This window comes from Protopterus annectens, chromosome 6.part0, assembly GCF_019279795.1.
Source record: "Protopterus annectens isolate FY-2018-M chromosome 6.part0, PAN1.0, whole genome shotgun sequence".
Lineage (NCBI taxonomy): Eukaryota > Metazoa > Chordata > Ceratodontiformes > Protopteridae > Protopterus > Protopterus annectens.
In genome coordinates this window covers 1,108,556,524-1,108,574,606 of record NC_056737.1, presented here as the reverse complement: position 1 = coordinate 1,108,574,606, position 18,083 = coordinate 1,108,556,524, and the positions used below count along the sequence as shown (strand labels likewise).

Here is an 18,083-nt window from a genome sequence, read left to right as displayed (position 1 = left end):
ACAAAGAAACTATATCAGGTTGCAAAGCAAAGACAGAAAGATAAAGAAGATAGTCAGACACCCTTCATAAGGGATGCCAGCAACAACCTGCTCATCAGCCCAGAGGACATCAAAGGCAGATGGAAGGAGTATTTCCAGCAGCTTCTGAATGAAGAAAACCCCACAGAAGCTGTACTGCCCCAGAAACGGCCTACAATGAGAGAAGACAAGGTGCCCACCCTAGAAGAAGTAAGAACAGCACCAAGGAAGATGAAGTCAGGGAAAGCAGCAGGCTCAGATGAGGGCACAGCAGATATGATAAAGATGCTTGGTGAGATAGGGGAGAAATGGTTCATGAGGGTACTAATAGTAGTGTGGAGAGAAAGGTGTATCCCAGATGATTGGAGAATAAGCATACTCATGCCAGTGTACAAGAACAAAGGCAGCATCCACAACTGTGGGCAGTACAGAGGCATCAAATTCCTATCACATTGCATGAAAGTTCTGGAGAGGGTGATTGATAAACTGATATGCAGAGTAGTAGAATGTAAGATGGGAGATGAGCAGTTTGGATTCAGATCAGGATGCACCACAATTGACCCGATGTTTGCACTGAGGCAGATATTTGAGAAGAAGCTAGAGATGAGGAGAGAGTCCAACTGGGCATTCCTAGACTTGGAGAAAGCATATGACAAGGTCCCAAGAAAGCTGATCTGAGCAGTACTGTGGTGGTCTGAAGTCCCAGAAACATTGGTAGAATTAATGGACAACTCTGTACAAGGACCCAATGACTCAAGTACAGATGGTGTTCGGCCTCACAGAAGGGTTCCCAGTGGGTGTGGGTGTACATCAGAGTTCAGCTCTGAGCCCACTACTGTTCATACTGGTGATGGACTACATTAGCAAACAGGTTGGAGAGGACGGATCAACAAAGCTGCTGTATGCAGACGATGTGGCAGTTCAGGCAGACTCTGAGGTAGAACTTCAGCAAAGGATAGGAGAATGGAATGCAAATCTGAAGGCACATGGGATGAAACTAAACACAGATAAGATGGTGGTAATGACAGCAAATTGGGGAAATCAGAAGAAGCTGAGAATAGAGATGGAAGGAAAACTAGTGGAACAGGTAAACCGCTTCAAGTATCTGGGAGGAGTAGTTGAGGAGAAGGGTAGTCTGAATGAAGAGGTCAAAGCTAGAATCAGAGGGGCTGCAGCCAACTGGCATAGAGTATCAGGTGTAGTCTATGACAGAAGAATGCCAAAGAAGCTGAAAAGTAAGGTGTACAAGACAGTGGTACGACCAGTACTACTGTATGGTACAGAAACCTGGGCAGTAAAATCAGAACAGTTGAAGAAGCTAGAGGTGATTGAAGTGCCTGAGAGAGGTGATAAGATGCACACTGTGAGATAGGCGAAGAAATGAGGACATAAGAGCAGAAGCCAAAGTAGCTCCAATTGCAAAAAAGATCAAAGAGAACAGATTATGGTGGTTTGGGCACGTGCAGAAAAGCAGAAGACAATCAGGTGAAGATGATTTGGGACAGACAGGAAGAAGGTAAGAGGAAGCGAGGACATCCAGCAAAGAGGTGGATGGATTGTGTGAAAGATCTGCAACAGTCAGGCATAAGTGTTGAAGGCAGGAGTGTAGCACTGAATCGAGAGAGTTGGCGATAGTTAACGCAACACCCCAACCCCATGTAGAAAAATGGGAAAAAGAGGGATGATGATGATGGTGATGATGATTACTCTACAGGACGCCCTTTTACAGTATTGGTAATGTTTTTGCTGACTTCCATCTGATGAAAATTTGCTGTAGTATGTCATGGATACCTTTTCAAGGGGTTTTGAACACACTTTGTGGTGGTTTCTTGCTTGAGAGACACAGAAGCTTGTGCCGACTGCTCTGCATTTTACAAGTTTGTGCATTTGGTGAAGGGAAGAGTTCCTTTCTGTTCTCTACACAACAGGCTAAAAGGACTTGTATCCACCTGTGGATAATTTTGTGTGGAAATAATTTTACAAGACCAGTGATCCATGTATTCATACCTCTGCAGTTATGGCGAGCAATCTAACACAGTTGGGCTTACAGCATGTACCTCGTTGATGACCTCCCAAGTATATTATGTATGTATTGTAATATTGTACTATACAGACATTTGTGAATGGGCAGTTATGTATATTTTTGTGAATAATTATGAAAAAAATTAATATGGAAGAAAAGTAAACTCCTTGTGAAGAATGACATTTTGAGAATTCTGTTCATTTTTTTACATTGTGCATGTTTTGCTTTTATGCAAAATAGGACAGAGACAAAAGTTTCTTGTATATTAACTACAAGTGTATTCATAACATTCAGCATGAGTGTCAAGACACAATTTTAAGCTCTTTCTTCATTATTTGTCTTTCAGGTATTTTAGCTTGGATTACCATCAACTTTCTAACAGGTAGAGTATGGTGTTTGTTTACTATCATACAGGACAAATTGTGCTGTGTTACCTGTATTTATGCTTTAATACAATATGAATCTTAAATTGCCTTGCATATAGGTTCATAGGTAAATACTAGGCTTGCTGCCATTGCAGGCCATTTTAAGACTAGCCAGTTTCCCCTTTTTTTGTGCTCAAATTAACCTGTCACATTTGATTTAGAGATTGGCTTTGCCCATTCCATGATTGATTATTTATACATTACCCTTAATGAGAGAAACTGGGATCATACCATAGATAATTTGAGGGGACCCATGCATGGAATAAAGCATTAGGAAGCTGCCTCTGGCCATTGATAGCACAGGGGCAGTCGAGTTAAATTTTATGTGTCCCATCCATAGATCCAAGTTACACTTGAATATGAACAGGGAGGAACTTTTGTTTTATGCAGAGCTTTGTTTTATGAAGATAGGGAGTCTGTTCCCGAGCAATGGTTTACTCTTCGAGATATACCTGTCCCTCCAAATCATTCTGTTGATGTTGTAGAAGAGGCTTAGATCCCTGGACAGAGTATTTCTGATGCTATTTGACTTGGTGATGTGCAATAAATCCATCAGTGTTGGGGTGGAGGATGCTTTGCATGCTAGACACAGCTCCCACTTAGCAGTGTTTAGGATATCTAGTATAGTGACAGGGCTTTGAGTTGGTCCATTCAGGACATGTAGTTTTAGCCTTGTATCCTTTTAATAAGGCATATCTGTGGACGTTTTACCTGTTGGCAGTGTCTCGACAGATACCTGCCAAAGGGGCATATCATTGTGGCAGTTGTAGCAAAGGAAAGCTAAAGATCAGTGATGCAGTATGTCCATTTTTACATTATAGTTTGATATTTTACATTCAATTTTGACATTTTTCCTCTGAAGATGTACATTTATAGGTGCTTGTGCCCTACACTAGTGCATGCCATGATATCACACTCAACAGTATGAAAGCACGCTTAGCCCCTGCATATGGCAGTTTTTTTGTGTGTCAAAAATTAGGATCTTGATCCTGATTTGTTTAGGTTCATAGATGAATATTAGGCTACCTGCCCTGAAGGGCCATTTTAAGACTAGCTGTATTTTCCCATTGGATGTTTACATTTTCCTTACCATGATTATAATTTTAATACTTCTCATTTGTGAATGGATATTTCTGGGGGCCATGAGTATTTAAAAGGGGAGATCCTGATGCAGGGCAGGACAGGAAGGACATTTAGTGCTGCTTTTTTCCATAATAAATAAGTTCCCAAGTTGCCTTCTAGGTGAAAAGTTGTATAGACCAACCACTTTGAACATCTACTGTGGTGCGCATTATCCTCAAGTTTGGAGAACATGGATCACAGACTGCACGCTGTGGCAGGGGTAGCCACTAAATGATGTAAAAATATGGCTAGAGGTTATATGGTCATATTAACTAATGCCACCAAATGGGCATGGGTATTTGCCGGTGATAAGTGGGTTGAGGACTCTGCCTATTTCGACCTACACCAGGGACCCATACTAATGGTGAGAGGGGAGTATGTGCCCCCTGTTAGCCAGTGTGTGCCTGCCATAAAGGCCAGCAGCCCTGGGCCAGTAAGCTGCTGGCTGGTGTCCAGTTATCCAGCCTGGGTTACCTGAGATAGCTGTGTTGAGCGTAAGCTGGACGTGAAATCAATAAACCTGCCAAATGTGAACTAAGAATTGCCACAGTTAATGTAGATTTACTGAAAGGACGGAACTTGAAGTGGATGACAAGATGGTAAGGAGGAAGTGAGACATCCTATGTATCCAGGAGATTAGGTGAAAGGGCAGTGCAGCAATCCCATATGACTTGGAATCCAGACTCAGGATGACAGACTAAAAATGGTGTGGGAATTGTGGTGAGGGAGAGGTTTCAGAAGACCGTGAGGGATGTCATCAGATTTAGTGTGACAGAATCATGGCAATCAGACTCCAGCCTAATGATAGGGCAGTATGCATAATCTCAGCCTGTGCCTCAAAGCAGGGTTGTGAATAGTGAGGAGAAGCATACATTCAGAAAGTAGTTGCAAGACCTTCCAGATAAAACAGGACAACATGAATTGGTGTTGATAATGGATGACCTGAATGTATATATCGGAACAAACAGAACAGGATATGAGGACTGCCTGGGTCCACATGGGTGGGGCAACAGGAATAAAGGAGAGGCCATTCTGGACTTCTCTCTGGGAAATGGCTTGATGGTCGACACCACATTTATTTATGTATTTATTGAAATTTGTTTACCAGGAAAGTCCACTCTGCCAAGCAGAGCCCATTTTCAGTGGAGGCCCAGGGAGAAAAGCTCCACAAGTCAATTAGTATGACGGTACTTAATGATCAACACAGAAAACGGCACAGTACAAATACACAGTAGAATACCTTATAATACAAGATAATACAAAGCAGAGAAATAAGTTCAAGGCACATATACAGTAGACTCCCTCTTATCCGGTCTCTCTGGTACCGGACCTTAGGCTGGATAAACGAATGGCTGGTTAATCAGAAAAAGCATACAAAATAGCATTTATAGGTTATAAAATCAGCTAGAATAACATGATTTGTGTTAGTATGCATTTTTCTAATGAATATTAAGTCTAAAACTCAAATGTTTGTCATTATTTAGCCCAGAGGAGGTGTAAGTGTTGATATGATGTTGTCCTATCGCCTTCATTCTTACTAGATTGGGTTCAAATCCAATCCTCGTATCCATCTCAGCCTTTATTTTCAAGCTCAAGGTCCTCTGCCAGCTCGTGGCTAAATCCCTATCCCAGCATGCATTGGAACCATCCCCAGATCTCATTTGCTGCTAAACAGATGGAGCGTTCATCTTCTAGCTCTGGCTAAATATAACTTCTTTTGATAGATTTTTTTATCGATAATTCTTAGATAACTTTAATTTTATAGCTTAGTGTGTCTACTTCTCATAAAGTACTTTTGTATTTGAGCTGTTGTGGGATTTTTGGCCATCGTTTTTTTGCTAGGCCTTGTGTTCCCCCTTCCTGGCTTGTTTTAATTGTAGTTGGTGTATTAGTAGTACAGTTTGTTTAATTTAGAGAACTGTTACAGAGCCTGTTTAAGTTAGAGGGCTGTAAGTCTTGTGTTTCTTGCTTATCCCCTTCCCAGATTCTTAATTGTAGTTGGTATTGTAGTGGTACAGTTTGTTTAAGTTAGAGAGCTGTAACAGAGCCCGTTTAAGTTAGAGGGCTGTCTCCTTGTTTTTTTCTCTCTCTGGTAAGGATTCTAAACTGATGGGATTTAAAAAGTGTGAAAGATACAGCAAAAAGATGCCCCTCAGCGATAAACACATCCTTTGTGTTTATTGTCTTGAGGCTGTCCATCTCCAGGAGTCGTGCTCTATTTGCCACTCTTTTAATCATAGAGCCCTCCTGGAGAGGAAAAATAAATTGATTTTAAAAGGTCTACCAAAACCCCCTTCTCAGAGGCACTGGAAGAAGGTCCAGGTTCTTCCAGATCGGATAAGTCACCTTCTGCCAAGTCTGACAAATCAGACAAATCTTCAAAATCTGGAAAAAAGACCTTCCTCTTCTTCATCCTTGAATCTGGCATACAAAATCCCTCGACTGTCCTCCTTTGGTCCAAATTCTGTTGGATCAGACAGGGCTTCATTGGCTGCAACACCTTCTTGTTCAGTGCCAGTGGAGTTTGAGCTTAGGACCCAGTCACCAACCTTGGAGCCAGTCTCCCTATTTTGAGATTGCCCATTTTACAAAAGGCTAAATCTCCCACTCCTCGACCCGAGCTTCTAGGAGTCTTTCCGATGATGTGGCTCTGGTGGTACAGAAGCTCTTACAGACACCAGCACTGGCCAAATTACTGTTGGATCCAACCCCCAAGGCTTTGGATCCTACAACATCCACTTCCTCTGCTACAAGTCCTCCTCCAATACAACCACTTCCTCTGCTACAAGTCCTCCTCCAATACAACCATTGGCTTTGGAGTCTGAAGGTCTGGAGTTGGTACTAGTGGAGGCATCTGATCCGAGACCAACCATGGGTTCCCCGGATCTGACCACAGCTCGAACATCCTCTGCTCCTCCGGAGCTAGAGGAATCTAGGAGTTGACACTCTGGTCAGGTCCGGGAAGGCCAGTCGGATCAGACAGCTGTTGGCACTGACTTTGCCTCTCGAGGCCTCAGCTCAGGTGAGTTCAGCTCCTACCTTGGCATCAGGTCCATCATCTTTGGATCCGGGGGGGGGGGGGTCCTTCAGCTTCTTCGGATCCAGGGATATCCTCTGATCAGGGATGGGGGGCTTTTGAGGTTATGAGGAGGGTGCTGTCGCTACAGACAGGTCCACAGGACACTTCAGATATTCCTCCCTCGAGAGCATCGGTGCCTGCCTCTTTACCCCTGCATCCACAGGGACACTGAGACCCTAGGCCTCAGGCTGCCCTACTGGGTACCCTCCACTCCTCCAAAACCTCACCAGAATACCCATCTGAGGAGGTCCCACGGGAGAGACCGTGCAATAGGAAGCACTTAGACTCCCCAGAGGAGTCCATCACTTCTGATACGGACCTCGATGAGGCAGAAGGGTCCCCACAGTCACCTCCTGATGAGGTTTCCTTTGAAGACATCCTGGAAATGTTAAAACAGAGAGGTGGTTGGAAGTAGTCTAACCCTTTGGCAGAGGAGTCCGTATACCTGAAGGCTTTTGGGTCTCACCCTTCCACCTCTTGGGTGACTACGCCTTTTGATGGGTCCTTGAGTTGGTTTCTCAAAAGGCATGGGATTCCCCAGATTCCATGGAGCCTACTCCTAGGAGGCCAAATAAATTTATTACAGCCCCTCCTCTGACAAATCTTTTTTGGCAAAAGGAATCCCAGTCGATGCCATGGTCGCGGCGGCGGGCAGTAAGGAGGAACTCTGACACTTTCTTCTGTCCATCTCCCGAACAAGGAGTCCAGGACCATGGACAGGTATATAAAGTGCATTTTTTCTTCAGCGGCCTTTTCTCCCAGATCGCTGAACTATCTCACCCATTTTACAAGACTGCAGAGGGATCTCCTGATAGAGCTAGGAGATACCCTCCAAAGTTCAGTAGCTGAAGAGGATGCAAATAAAGTATCTTCTCAGCTCACTACCTTAAATTCAGTTGTTAATGCCTCCATGAGACTCATCTCCTATGCAGCTCATGGAGCGAGCAGAGTAGCGAGTTCTGGAATTTCCCTAAGGAGACATACTTGGATGCGTTTATGTGACTTTGCATAACCCTTAAGTCTTCCTTTGTAAATGCCCCATTTGATGGCTCGTCCTTGTTTAGGCCCAAGGTCAAGGACACACTGACCAGGTGTGAACAAGAAGGAAAGACTGTGTCTGCTGTAGGAGTCCATTTTTCCATGCCTACTAGACCTTATCCCAAAGGTCAGAGAGGTAGTGGCAAGATGTGGTTCTGAAAATCACAGAGATATTTTCAGGGCACACATGGTGAAAGTTCCTCCAGATGCAGAGGGGGAAAGAATAATGGAAGAAGCCAACCTCATGGAAGAGGAGGCCTGCAAAATCAGGGTGACAGCGAATCCTTCTTTGGTCGGCCCTTTCAGCTCTCCTGAAAGGAGGCCCGATTTGTCCAGCTCTGGAGGCAGTCGGGGGTCGCTTATCTATGTACCCAGAAGCCTGGCGACAACTAACAAAAGACAAATGGGTACAAAGCATCATATCCAGAGGTTACATCATCCCATGTTCCCTCCCCACTCCAAAGATGAAAAAAGTTCCAGATGTTCCACCCAGTCAAAAGAAACAGGCAACTGTACAAATTCAAAAGTTGTTAGACAAAAGAGTCATCTAAGAAGTCCTCGCAGACCAATTAGGGTTCGGAACTTACTAAAGATTCTTTTTAGTTCCAAAGAAAACAGGGGACTTGGAGGCCCATTCTGGATCTCAGCATTTTGAACAATTCAGTAAAGAAGAGCAAGTTAAGTGCCGCGGTGGTGCAGCGGTAATGTTGTCGCCTCACAGCAAGAGGTTCTCCCATTCGATTCTCGGCTGGAGCACCTTCTGTGTGGAGTCTGCATGTCCTTTCCATGGTCAAGTGGCGTTCGAAAGCAATGTGTGAATGGGCATGCCTTCGTTGAAGGTTGGGCATCGAGCTGGCACCTCGGCACCGTGAAAATCTACTGCCAATCATTAGCAGACCGGAGTTCCACTGTGGTGACCCCTAACTGGGAAAAAGCCGAAAGAAGAACAACAACAGTAAAGAAGAGCAAGTTCCGAATGGTAAAACTGCAGTCGATACCGATTGGATGTGATATATAGATCTCAAGGATGCATACTATCACATAAAAATGGACAGGCAATCCAGGAGATACTTGCACTTTCGGCTGGGAGCCAGTCACTACCAGCTTCAATCTCTGCTCTTTGGCCTCACTACAGCCCCCAGAGTGTTCACCAAATGTATGCCAGTAGTAGTGGCTCACTTGAAGCATCTAGGATTCTGGGTATTTCTATACTTAAGACAACTGGCTGTTAACCGCCAGAACCAGGCATCGGCTAATCAAGGCCAAAAATACAACCTTACAACTTTGCTCCCGCCTAGGGATTACCATAAGCTACAAAAAAATCTGCCTTAGTGCCTTCTCAGCATGTGGTATTCATAGGGGCAGAATTAGACTTGACACAGATGATGGCGAGACTTCCACCAGAAAGGGTCCAATCTTTGAGGTACCAAGTGAGATATCTTTTGAGAAGAAACAAAGCCCCAGCAAGGATAGTTCTAAAAGTTCTAGGGATCATGGCAGCAGCAATACTTTTAGTTCCCCTAGCACATCTGCATAGGAGGATTCTTCAGTGGTAGCTGTCCACTCAGTGGTCTATGCAGGAGCTACCAATGTCTCACAAAATAGTTATAAAAGAATCTTGCAAAAAGGACCTTCGATGGTGGCTACACTCCACTCAAGTTACTGTAGGTCAACCGTTTGTTCAATCCCAACCAGTGGCCATGGTGACCACGGACGCCTCCCAGATTGGGGGGGGCATTATCTGGGAAAGACCGTTCAAGGCACCTGGAGGAACCATGAGGCCCACTTGCACATCATTGTCCTAGAGATGAGAGTGGTGCTTTTAGCATTGCAAGCATTCGAGGACTCTATCCCCTAGGAACCATTGCAATCCAGATGGACAATATGTCAGTCATATGGCATATAAACAAACAAGGAGGAACCATATCTTACCCCCTATGTCAAGAGGCTCTGAGAGTATGGCATTGGGCAACCTCCTCCCAGTGCTTTCTGGTAGCAATGCACATCCCGGGGAGATCCAAAGTGATAGCGGACAGACTCAGCAGAGCGATTCTGATGCCTCACGAGTGGTCCCTGAAATGGGAAGTAGCAGAGAGAATTTTCCGAAAATGGGGCCAGCCTTACCTGTTTGCGACATCCATAAATACCAAATGCAGCAGCTACTTTGCTGTCATCCCCCTCCCAGGGGGAGTCACCAAGGGATGCACTTGTACCCAATTGGCCCTTGGCCTCCTTTACACCCCCCCATTTCCACTAATTCCCAAAGTCCTTGGTTGGGAAGAGACTTTATACTCATTGCTCCATACTGACCTTGCCAAATCTGGTTCCCCTTCCTGTGGCTTCATCTTTGGGAGGAGCCATGGGTTCTGGACCCGGATCCAGACCTGTTGACTCATGTGTCAGGGACACTCCATCCATCCCTTCAGACTCTCAATCTGACAGCATGGCTGCTCCAATTCCAACGATAGCCAGGCTCCCAATCCTCTCTTCCCAAGTTAAACACGTTCTAATTTCTTTTTATAAGTCTTCAACGAGGAAGATTTACAAAAGCAAATGGAAAAGATTCTGCTTATGGGCTGCCCATAACCATATTGATCACTTTTCTGCACCTGTTAGTTTCATCCTAGACTTCCTAGCAAGGAAAGTGCGACTGCAGCTACTATTAGGGTTCAGCTAGCAGCGATCTCAAACTTCCATTTTGGAGACTTTGGCACTAATATAATGTCTCATAAGCTCAGCAAGGCTTTTCTCAAAGGTACTGTTTTGCTAAGACCAACTATCAAGGACCCTCTAGTGCCTTGGGATCTGAATTTCATTCTGTCTTGTATAGTTTTACTCCAGAACCAGCATTATCTTGCAAATTATAGTTTTTGACCTGGAAAACCATTTTCTTGGTGGCTGTCACCTCTGCTAGAAGAGTGTCAGAGTTGCAAGTGTTGTCCATAAAGCCTCCATATTTGCTTATCCATAGAGACAGGGTATCTTTGTGAACAAACCCCTCTTTTCTACCTAAAGTGGTTTCGGAAACAAATTTGAAGCAAAATATTGAGTTACCAGTTTTCTTCCCAAATTATGAAAACAAAGCAGAGTACATGTTACATCAACTGGATGTACATAGTTACGTTTTTACCTACGTAGAACTGCAGAATTCTGAAAATCTGATCAGCTATTTGTTTCTTTTTTGGATTCAAAGAAAGGATCCTCTGTGTCTAAAGTTATGTTTTCTAAATATCTATCAGATTGTATAACTTTTGTGTACAACTCTCAAAATAAAGAACTTCCGAGAGCCGTTGCTACTTCTTCAGCCTGTCTGACTAAGGTGCCTGTTGACACTGTTTGTGCTGCAGCAGCATAGGCTAATCCCCATACCTTTATCACTCACTACAGAGTCGATTTGGCCTCCAGAAGTAAAGAGCCTCTTTGGATCCATGGTTCTGAGGAATATTCTCCTGTGAGCCACCCAAGAATCAAGATGCTAGGGACGCTGTCCCAACCTAGTAAGAATGAAGACGAGATAGGACAACATCACATAAAGAAGTTATGTGCTCACCATAGCGTTCCATGTGTGTTGTCCATCTTCGCCTTCATTCTTACATCCCACCCTCCTTCCCCCTTCCCTTTCTTTTACTCCTAGAAGACCGAGTCTAATCAAATTGTATCCTCTTGACCTCTGCCCTTCTTCATCAGCCTTTGAATCCTTCCTTGGAGTTAGGCATACCTTTATAAATTTAGGGCAAAGAAGATCTGGGGATGGTTCCAGTGCATGCTGGGGTAGAGATTTAGACACGAGCTGGCAGAGGACCTCGAGGATCGTATCCGAACTCAATCTAGTAAGAATGAAGACGAAGATGGACAACACACCTGGAACATTATGGTGAGTACATAACTTCTTTTTCTTCTCTTTTGACTTTTGCTAGGGCTACAGCAGAAATTTGATGGCCGGTTAAAGAGAGGCCAGATAAGAGGGAGTCTACTGTAGTAGACTGAATAATACAATTCCTGCTATTTTAAATTATAAGATAATCAATCCTGCGAGGCATAACTATTGAATTAGAGTAACCATTTGGTAGACTTAGCTGAAACTTTTAGTGGATGTACTCATTATTAGTAAGGAAAGATTAGAAGGAGGGATGAAGTTGATAAAGATGACATGACTTAAGCATGGGGAGTCAGTTTTAGGAGGGTGAGAACTGATGCATGTGCAAAGCCAGAGAGCAGGGAGATATAGCCTGAGAGATTTTTTGAAGGAGGAAACTACTTGTGGTTCTAATGGCTAATGGGAGAGCATTCCATAGTTTAGCAATAGAGAAAGAATAAAGCATGTGACCAGCTGGGAGATTAGGTTTTTCGTCTTGGAGGAGAAGTTTTTTTTATCTGAGTTCTCTATTTGGGTGATAGCGAGTTAGTATAGAAGAGGGGGAAGGACTATCTGAGGGATTATAAATAATTGTACGTGCTGTGATTAATTACCTGATGTGGGAGCTCAAGCCAACTAAGAGTGTAATGAAGAGCAGTGATGGGAGCAGTGTTTTGCAGTGGTCACGTCATGAACTTGGCAACTTTATTGTAACAGGACTCCAGCTTAGTTTTCAGGGAGGACTGGATATTGGTGAGGAGTGGAGCACCATATAGGAGAGAAAGTAGGAGAAAAGTTAAAGCAAGGGTTTACTTACTTGAGTTTTTAAGAAAGTTTTTATGTCTGTAGAGAGTGTCTAGTTGTGGTGTTTTGATATTACTATGAACACGGAGGTCAAAAGAAAGGTTTTCATAGGTAGGTAGTAGGCTATCTGCCCAAGGGCCTAGGTAAGCCTAGCCAACAAGGTTCCCTGGCTTACGCCATCCAAGAAAGTTAATTTCCTATGCCCCTGTTGAGCAAAGGCACAGAAGTGATCCCGGGGTGTATTTCCTATTACCCATCCACTCATCAAGATTTTTCTTGGAGTGCTAATGAGGAACTTTGCTTGACATAGATGGGTAGCTTGTTCCAGAGTATAGGAAGTCTTTGGGACAGGAATCTATCCCTCCAGCATGTCCTGTTTATTGTGGTGACAAGGTTTAGTTCCCTAGAGCATGTAGCTCGGAGGGATTGGGATTTCTTTAGGTGTAGCATGTCCAACAGCTCTGGGTTTAACATAGCTTTATGTTAGGCAGAGATCTTCCCGGAGTAGGCAATATGCTACAGAGTAAAGCTGGAGTTTTTTGAGACGGTCAGTGTAGGGCATCTGTTTGAGGCCAGTAATCCTCGTTGTGAGGTACTTCTGTGGCCTTTCCAGCTGCTGCCGGTCTTCTGAGGTACATTCCAAAAGAGGCATTGTACTCTAATGAGTCTAATGAGTGCCGAGCAGATGGGAACAATGACCTCTTTTTTCCTGGATGAGAACCCTTTTGTGATGAGGTGTGCCAAATGAAGGATCTCCTGACTACTGTGGCAAGTGATTATCAAAGGAGAGACTACTGTCCACCTGGGTCCCAAGATCTCGTATCACACATTTGGCATAATGTAGACTGCCATTTATGTGGTAGTTCATGGGTACAGAGTTTGTACCAAAGGGGATGACAATGCACTTTTTGGCATTGAGCTTGAGGCCATGCCTCTGACACCAGGCATCTGTTTCAGTGAGGCCCTTTTGTAGGATGTCCACATCATTTGGGGACTCTACTATGGCTCCTAGTTTACAGTCATCTGCGAAGGTCATTAGCCAGATGCCTTCTGTGTTAGCCTGTACGTCAGAGAAGCAGATACCAAACAGGGGAGGTCCCAGGACTGAACCCTGTGGTACTCCACATGTCACTGGTTTGAAGTCAGATTTGGAGTCTGCAACTTTTACAGTGTGGGTTCTGTCAGTGAGCCAGTTGGCAACCTATCTTGTGACGTAGGGATTTATACCTAGTTTAGTGAGTTTAGCTATAATTCCAGAATGGAAGCTGATGTCGAAAGCCTTGGCGAGGTTAAGATAGGCAGTGTGAACCACCTTACCCTCGTCTACAGCTTTGGTGACTGCCTCAAAGAAGTCGATCAGTTTCAGAAGGCATGATCTGCCTTTCACAAACCCAAACTGGGTGGGGTCCAGAGTTTGGAGGTTACCAATGTCTTTGTTTATGAGTTCTATGATGATATGTTCCATAGCTTTGCAGACCAGGTTCGTCAGGCTAATAGGGCAATAGTTCCCAGGATCAGTGGTGGCTCCCCCTTTGTGGAGTGGAATAACTGTTGCTGTGCACCATTCAGTGTGCACAAAACCTGATGTCAGACTATGATTGAACATAGTGCTTAGGTAGGGAGCCAGTTCGTTCTGAAGTTCGTGTAAAATGCAGCCTGGGATGTTGTCCGGTCCCATGGATGCTGTGTTTTTGGTTTTAGAGAGTGCAGCTTTTACCTGCATAGATGTGATTACAGGGTCTCTGCATTCTTCCTGCATAGATATGGGCCCTTTAGGGGGTGAGAGGGGGGTAAAGTTAGCACTGAACCTATCTGCCAGGATGTTGGCAATATCCGTTGGTTCTGTAGTTTTTGTGCTGTTGTGCTGTAACTCGAAGCAGATCTGGGTGTTGCCATTGAGATTCTTGACATAGCTATAAAATGCTTTGTGGTTGCCCGTGGAATCAGTGGCGATATTGTTTTCGTAGCTAGCTTTGGAGGATCTTCTTATAAGGGATCTTAGCTTCTTACTGAGGCTGACCAGGGAGCTCTTCACTCGGGATTTTGCTCGCTTTTGCAACAGTTTCTTTCTTCTGTTGTAGAGTTTGTTTATGGCAGGGGGCCACCAGATTTGCTTCCTTTTTTTGGAGGATAGCGTCTTGGTTCTGTTTGGGATCCAGGCACTCGTGTAAGTGCTTAGAGTGCATTTGTGTAGGATTCAGCAGTCGTAAATGTATTGTCCATCTGCATGGGTGTCATGAAGTTCGCCACATCTGTCTTAAGAAGTATGAAGTTGGCTTTGGAGAAGTTTTTACCATGGTTTCCTTAATGGTGGGTGGGCCGGGATGTGGATATCTAGGGTGATTAGCTTATGGTCGGATCTGACCAACGAGGAGTTGATTTCAGATGTGGAACACCGGTCACTCATGTTGCTAATGACTAGGTCTAGGATATTGTTGGCCCTGGTGGGGGTGTAGATAAGTTGATCCAGGGCATTGGGATTTAAGAATTCCAGAAAGCGTTGAGTGAAGGAGTTTGGTACATGAGTAATTTTCCCAGTTAATGGTGGGGTAGTTGAAATCGCCCATTATTAGAGTGTTTGGTTGAACCCTAATATTTTCCAGTATATCAAGAAAAGAGGAGTGGGAATCCTAGGGCATGGTGGGGGATCTGTAGCAAGCTACAATTTGGATTGCAGTTTTGCCCAGAGTTAGTTGCACTTGGATAAGCTCAGATGCATTATGCTGCGCAGCTAGCCTGGAGGTGTGGATATCTTTAATGAGTATGGCCACACCTCCGCCTTTGGTGTTCTGGTCCAGGTTAGATGGCCGAAAAGTGTGCTATGAGTTATAGCCTGGTAATGCAGGGGTGCTCTCTAGAGCCTTGAACCAGGTCTCAGTCACTGCACAAATGTCTGTGTTCTCCATTTTAAGGAGTGCCTCGAGTGAGTGCATTTTGAGGTTTAGACTTCTAGCATTGAGTAGCATTATCCTCAGTTGTTGCTTGTCTGTTCCTGTTATGGTGTTAAATTTGTCATTTGAACCTTGTCTAAAAAAGGCACTATAGGGGCAGCAAGACCCTTAGCCAGTATCCGGAATCCCAGGGGCGACAGGTGCAGGTCTTCTCCGGCACAGCATTGTGGTCTGTCGACCATGTTAGCCAAGATAATTCCTAGTAGCTTTGTATGAAAAACTACCTCTGTAGTGGTCATGAGCATATGATAAAATGTGTCTTATTTATGGGAGTGCTTTTCTTGGGAGTAAATAGCAGCAGTTTGGTTTTGCTGGGGTTTAGGGAATGATGATTACTGGTCATCCAGGTTTCAGTAGAAGTAAAGGCATTTTGGGTTATTTGCAGAAGTTCAGTAATAGAGTAGGCAGAGCAGATAATGGTTGAGTCATCAGCATATTGTATTACTTTGCATTAATGAGTGGAGTGAAAGTCGTTGATGAAAATACGAAAGAGAAGAGGTCCTAAAATGGAGCCTTGGAGAATGCTGGTGGATGTGTCAAGGAATGATTAGAAAAAGTTGCATCATTTAATGGATTGTTGCCTATTTGTTAGGTAATTAGTGAACTGGTTTAGAGTTGGGGGGTGGCGATACCTAGGTTAGAGAGTTTGGAGAGAAGTAGAGGGTGGGAGATGGTATCAAAGGCTTTAGAAAGGTCAAGAAAGAGTGAGGATACAGTTTTGCCAACATCTCGAGCTCGATTGACTGTGTCCATGAATGATATAAGAGCGGTAGCTGTGCTCTGGCCTGGCCTAAATCCATGTTGAATTGGAAAGAGGAGTTGATTTTGAAGTAGGTAGTCTAGAAATTGATTGTGGATACATTTTTCCAGAATGTTAGAGAGGGGAGAGAATGGCAATAGGTCAAAAATTGGAGATGTCTGTGCTGTTGCCACCTTTTTGGAGGGAAAGAATGTGTATGCATTCTTCCAGATATTAGGTACATAGGATTCCTGGATAGATCTATTAAGAAAGTATGCTGATGGGGTAGGCAATGGCCTTAGCAGATAGTTGATATTCAGGGGGTAAGTTGTCAGAAGCACTAGTGCCAGGTTTCAGCTTAAGAAGTAGTTTTGTGATAGTAGCAGTAGGTATAGAGGAGAAAGAAAAGGTGGGTTGAGAGGAAGTAGTAGTATTTTGTGGAGAGGAATTTGGTAGAGAAGTATTAGTGTTGCAGTTGGTTTGAGGAAAGGTAGCAGCAAGGCTGGATATTGTATTGATGAAATGTGTGTTGGAGTGGGGCGATTTTGCTAGGTGCTTTGTCTGGATGGGGTCAGGGATTGTTTTTGGTACCAGGGTTTAGCAGAGATGAAGTGGAAATCCCAAAATTTTTTGGGTGTTTATATTTCTTTTGGCGGCTGAAATAATGATGTTCTTTGTGTTTCACTGTTGCAGTCATCACATTTAGGTTATACCTGCAAGGATAGCCCTCGGCCGGCCCGAATACCAGAGGCTTAGTATTTCTGCGTCGATTGCTGTCACTTCATGACTGACATCAGGTTGTATAAAGTAAGACAGCCGACACCATTACATCAGTCTTTCTTGCTGTGGAGCCCAAAGCAGAAGCAGTTTGCATGAGTGCCAGTCGGCCGCTACCTGAGTTTTGTCTACCGAATGGAAGCTGAAGTCTTCTAAAGCTAAGTACCCCATTGGGGATCCTTTTTTTTGCACTAATCGGTCAGAAAAAGTTAACATTTGTCTCACCTGTGGAAAGCACTGAGACTTTCATTCTTACAGCTTCACTTGTTTAGGCCCCGACCACAACATCCCCCGCTGTTGCTTTTGTGCTTTGTTCAATGCCAGAACTATCCATCGTCGGGCCCTTATTGTAGCTAGATATTTTCGCTTCCAGTCCTCGAACTCCGATATGGCTTTGGTAAGCCATCCGACAGCAGATCTTCCGAAAAAACATAGATAAAGACAGAGACAGACCGCACAAGTCCAAATCTACCGACGACCCTCCCGTTAAGCTAGTCATCAGTTCTCCAGTCCTCAGTGAGGTGCTTTCGCAGCCCCTGATGCCCGCTTCTGTAGATTCGCAGGCCACTACTGAGGCCCTTTCAGAGTCCAGTATACCGCAAAACTCTTCGACTAAGGATCCTGTGGTCTTCTCTACCTTGGATGGGACCGGAGCCGCTGAGCAGGCACCGGCTTCCGAGGAAGTCCTTCGCACTACTGATTCTCGACACAAACCGACGTTTTCTTTTGCGACTACCATTCTTTCGAAAATGACCAAGTTTCTTTGGACCAGGGTATGAACCACACCCAAGAAACCGACGACCCAATCTCAGGCACCTGCTTCCTTGCCTCAGTCTCAAATGCTTAAAATGGCGGAAGACCTTATGCTGATCAGGGGAAGCCAAGCTACCCCCTCCTAAAGGAAAAGAGATCTGTCCCCTGTAGTATTGTCTGAACAAGAGTCTGATGCCTTTGATGCATCTGAATATGAAGACTTGCAACCCCTCTCTCTACTTATGAGGATTCTGATTCCATCCCTTCAGCCTCTCCCCCAGAGGATTTTTCCTTTGGGGAAACTCTTCATACCTTAAGGGAACATTTCCAATGGGAGATTCAGGACTACCCTCAGTCAAAAAAAGAGACTCGGGGAATTCTTAGATCTTCCACAGCACACAGAGAATTCTTAGATCTTCCACAGCACAGACCCTTGACACATCCCCCAGTCCTGGATGTTGTGGAGGATGTTTTCCTGGCATCCAGCTTGACTCCTGA

The 18,083-nt window shown here is 44.4% G+C and overlaps 1 protein-coding gene across 1 annotated transcript in view; it reads left to right on the top strand.

Annotated features, from left to right (window-relative positions):
- LOC122803951 (ectonucleoside triphosphate diphosphohydrolase 5-like) overlaps positions 1-18,083 on the top strand; it is a 759,259-nt gene that overhangs the window by 51,476 nt on the left and 689,700 nt on the right. The window contains exon 4 of the mRNA XM_044073628.1: positions 2,388-2,423. Within this exon, the coding sequence (XP_043929563.1) occupies positions 2,388-2,423 (36 nt within the window). The remainder of the gene's footprint in view (positions 1-2,387; positions 2,424-18,083) is intronic.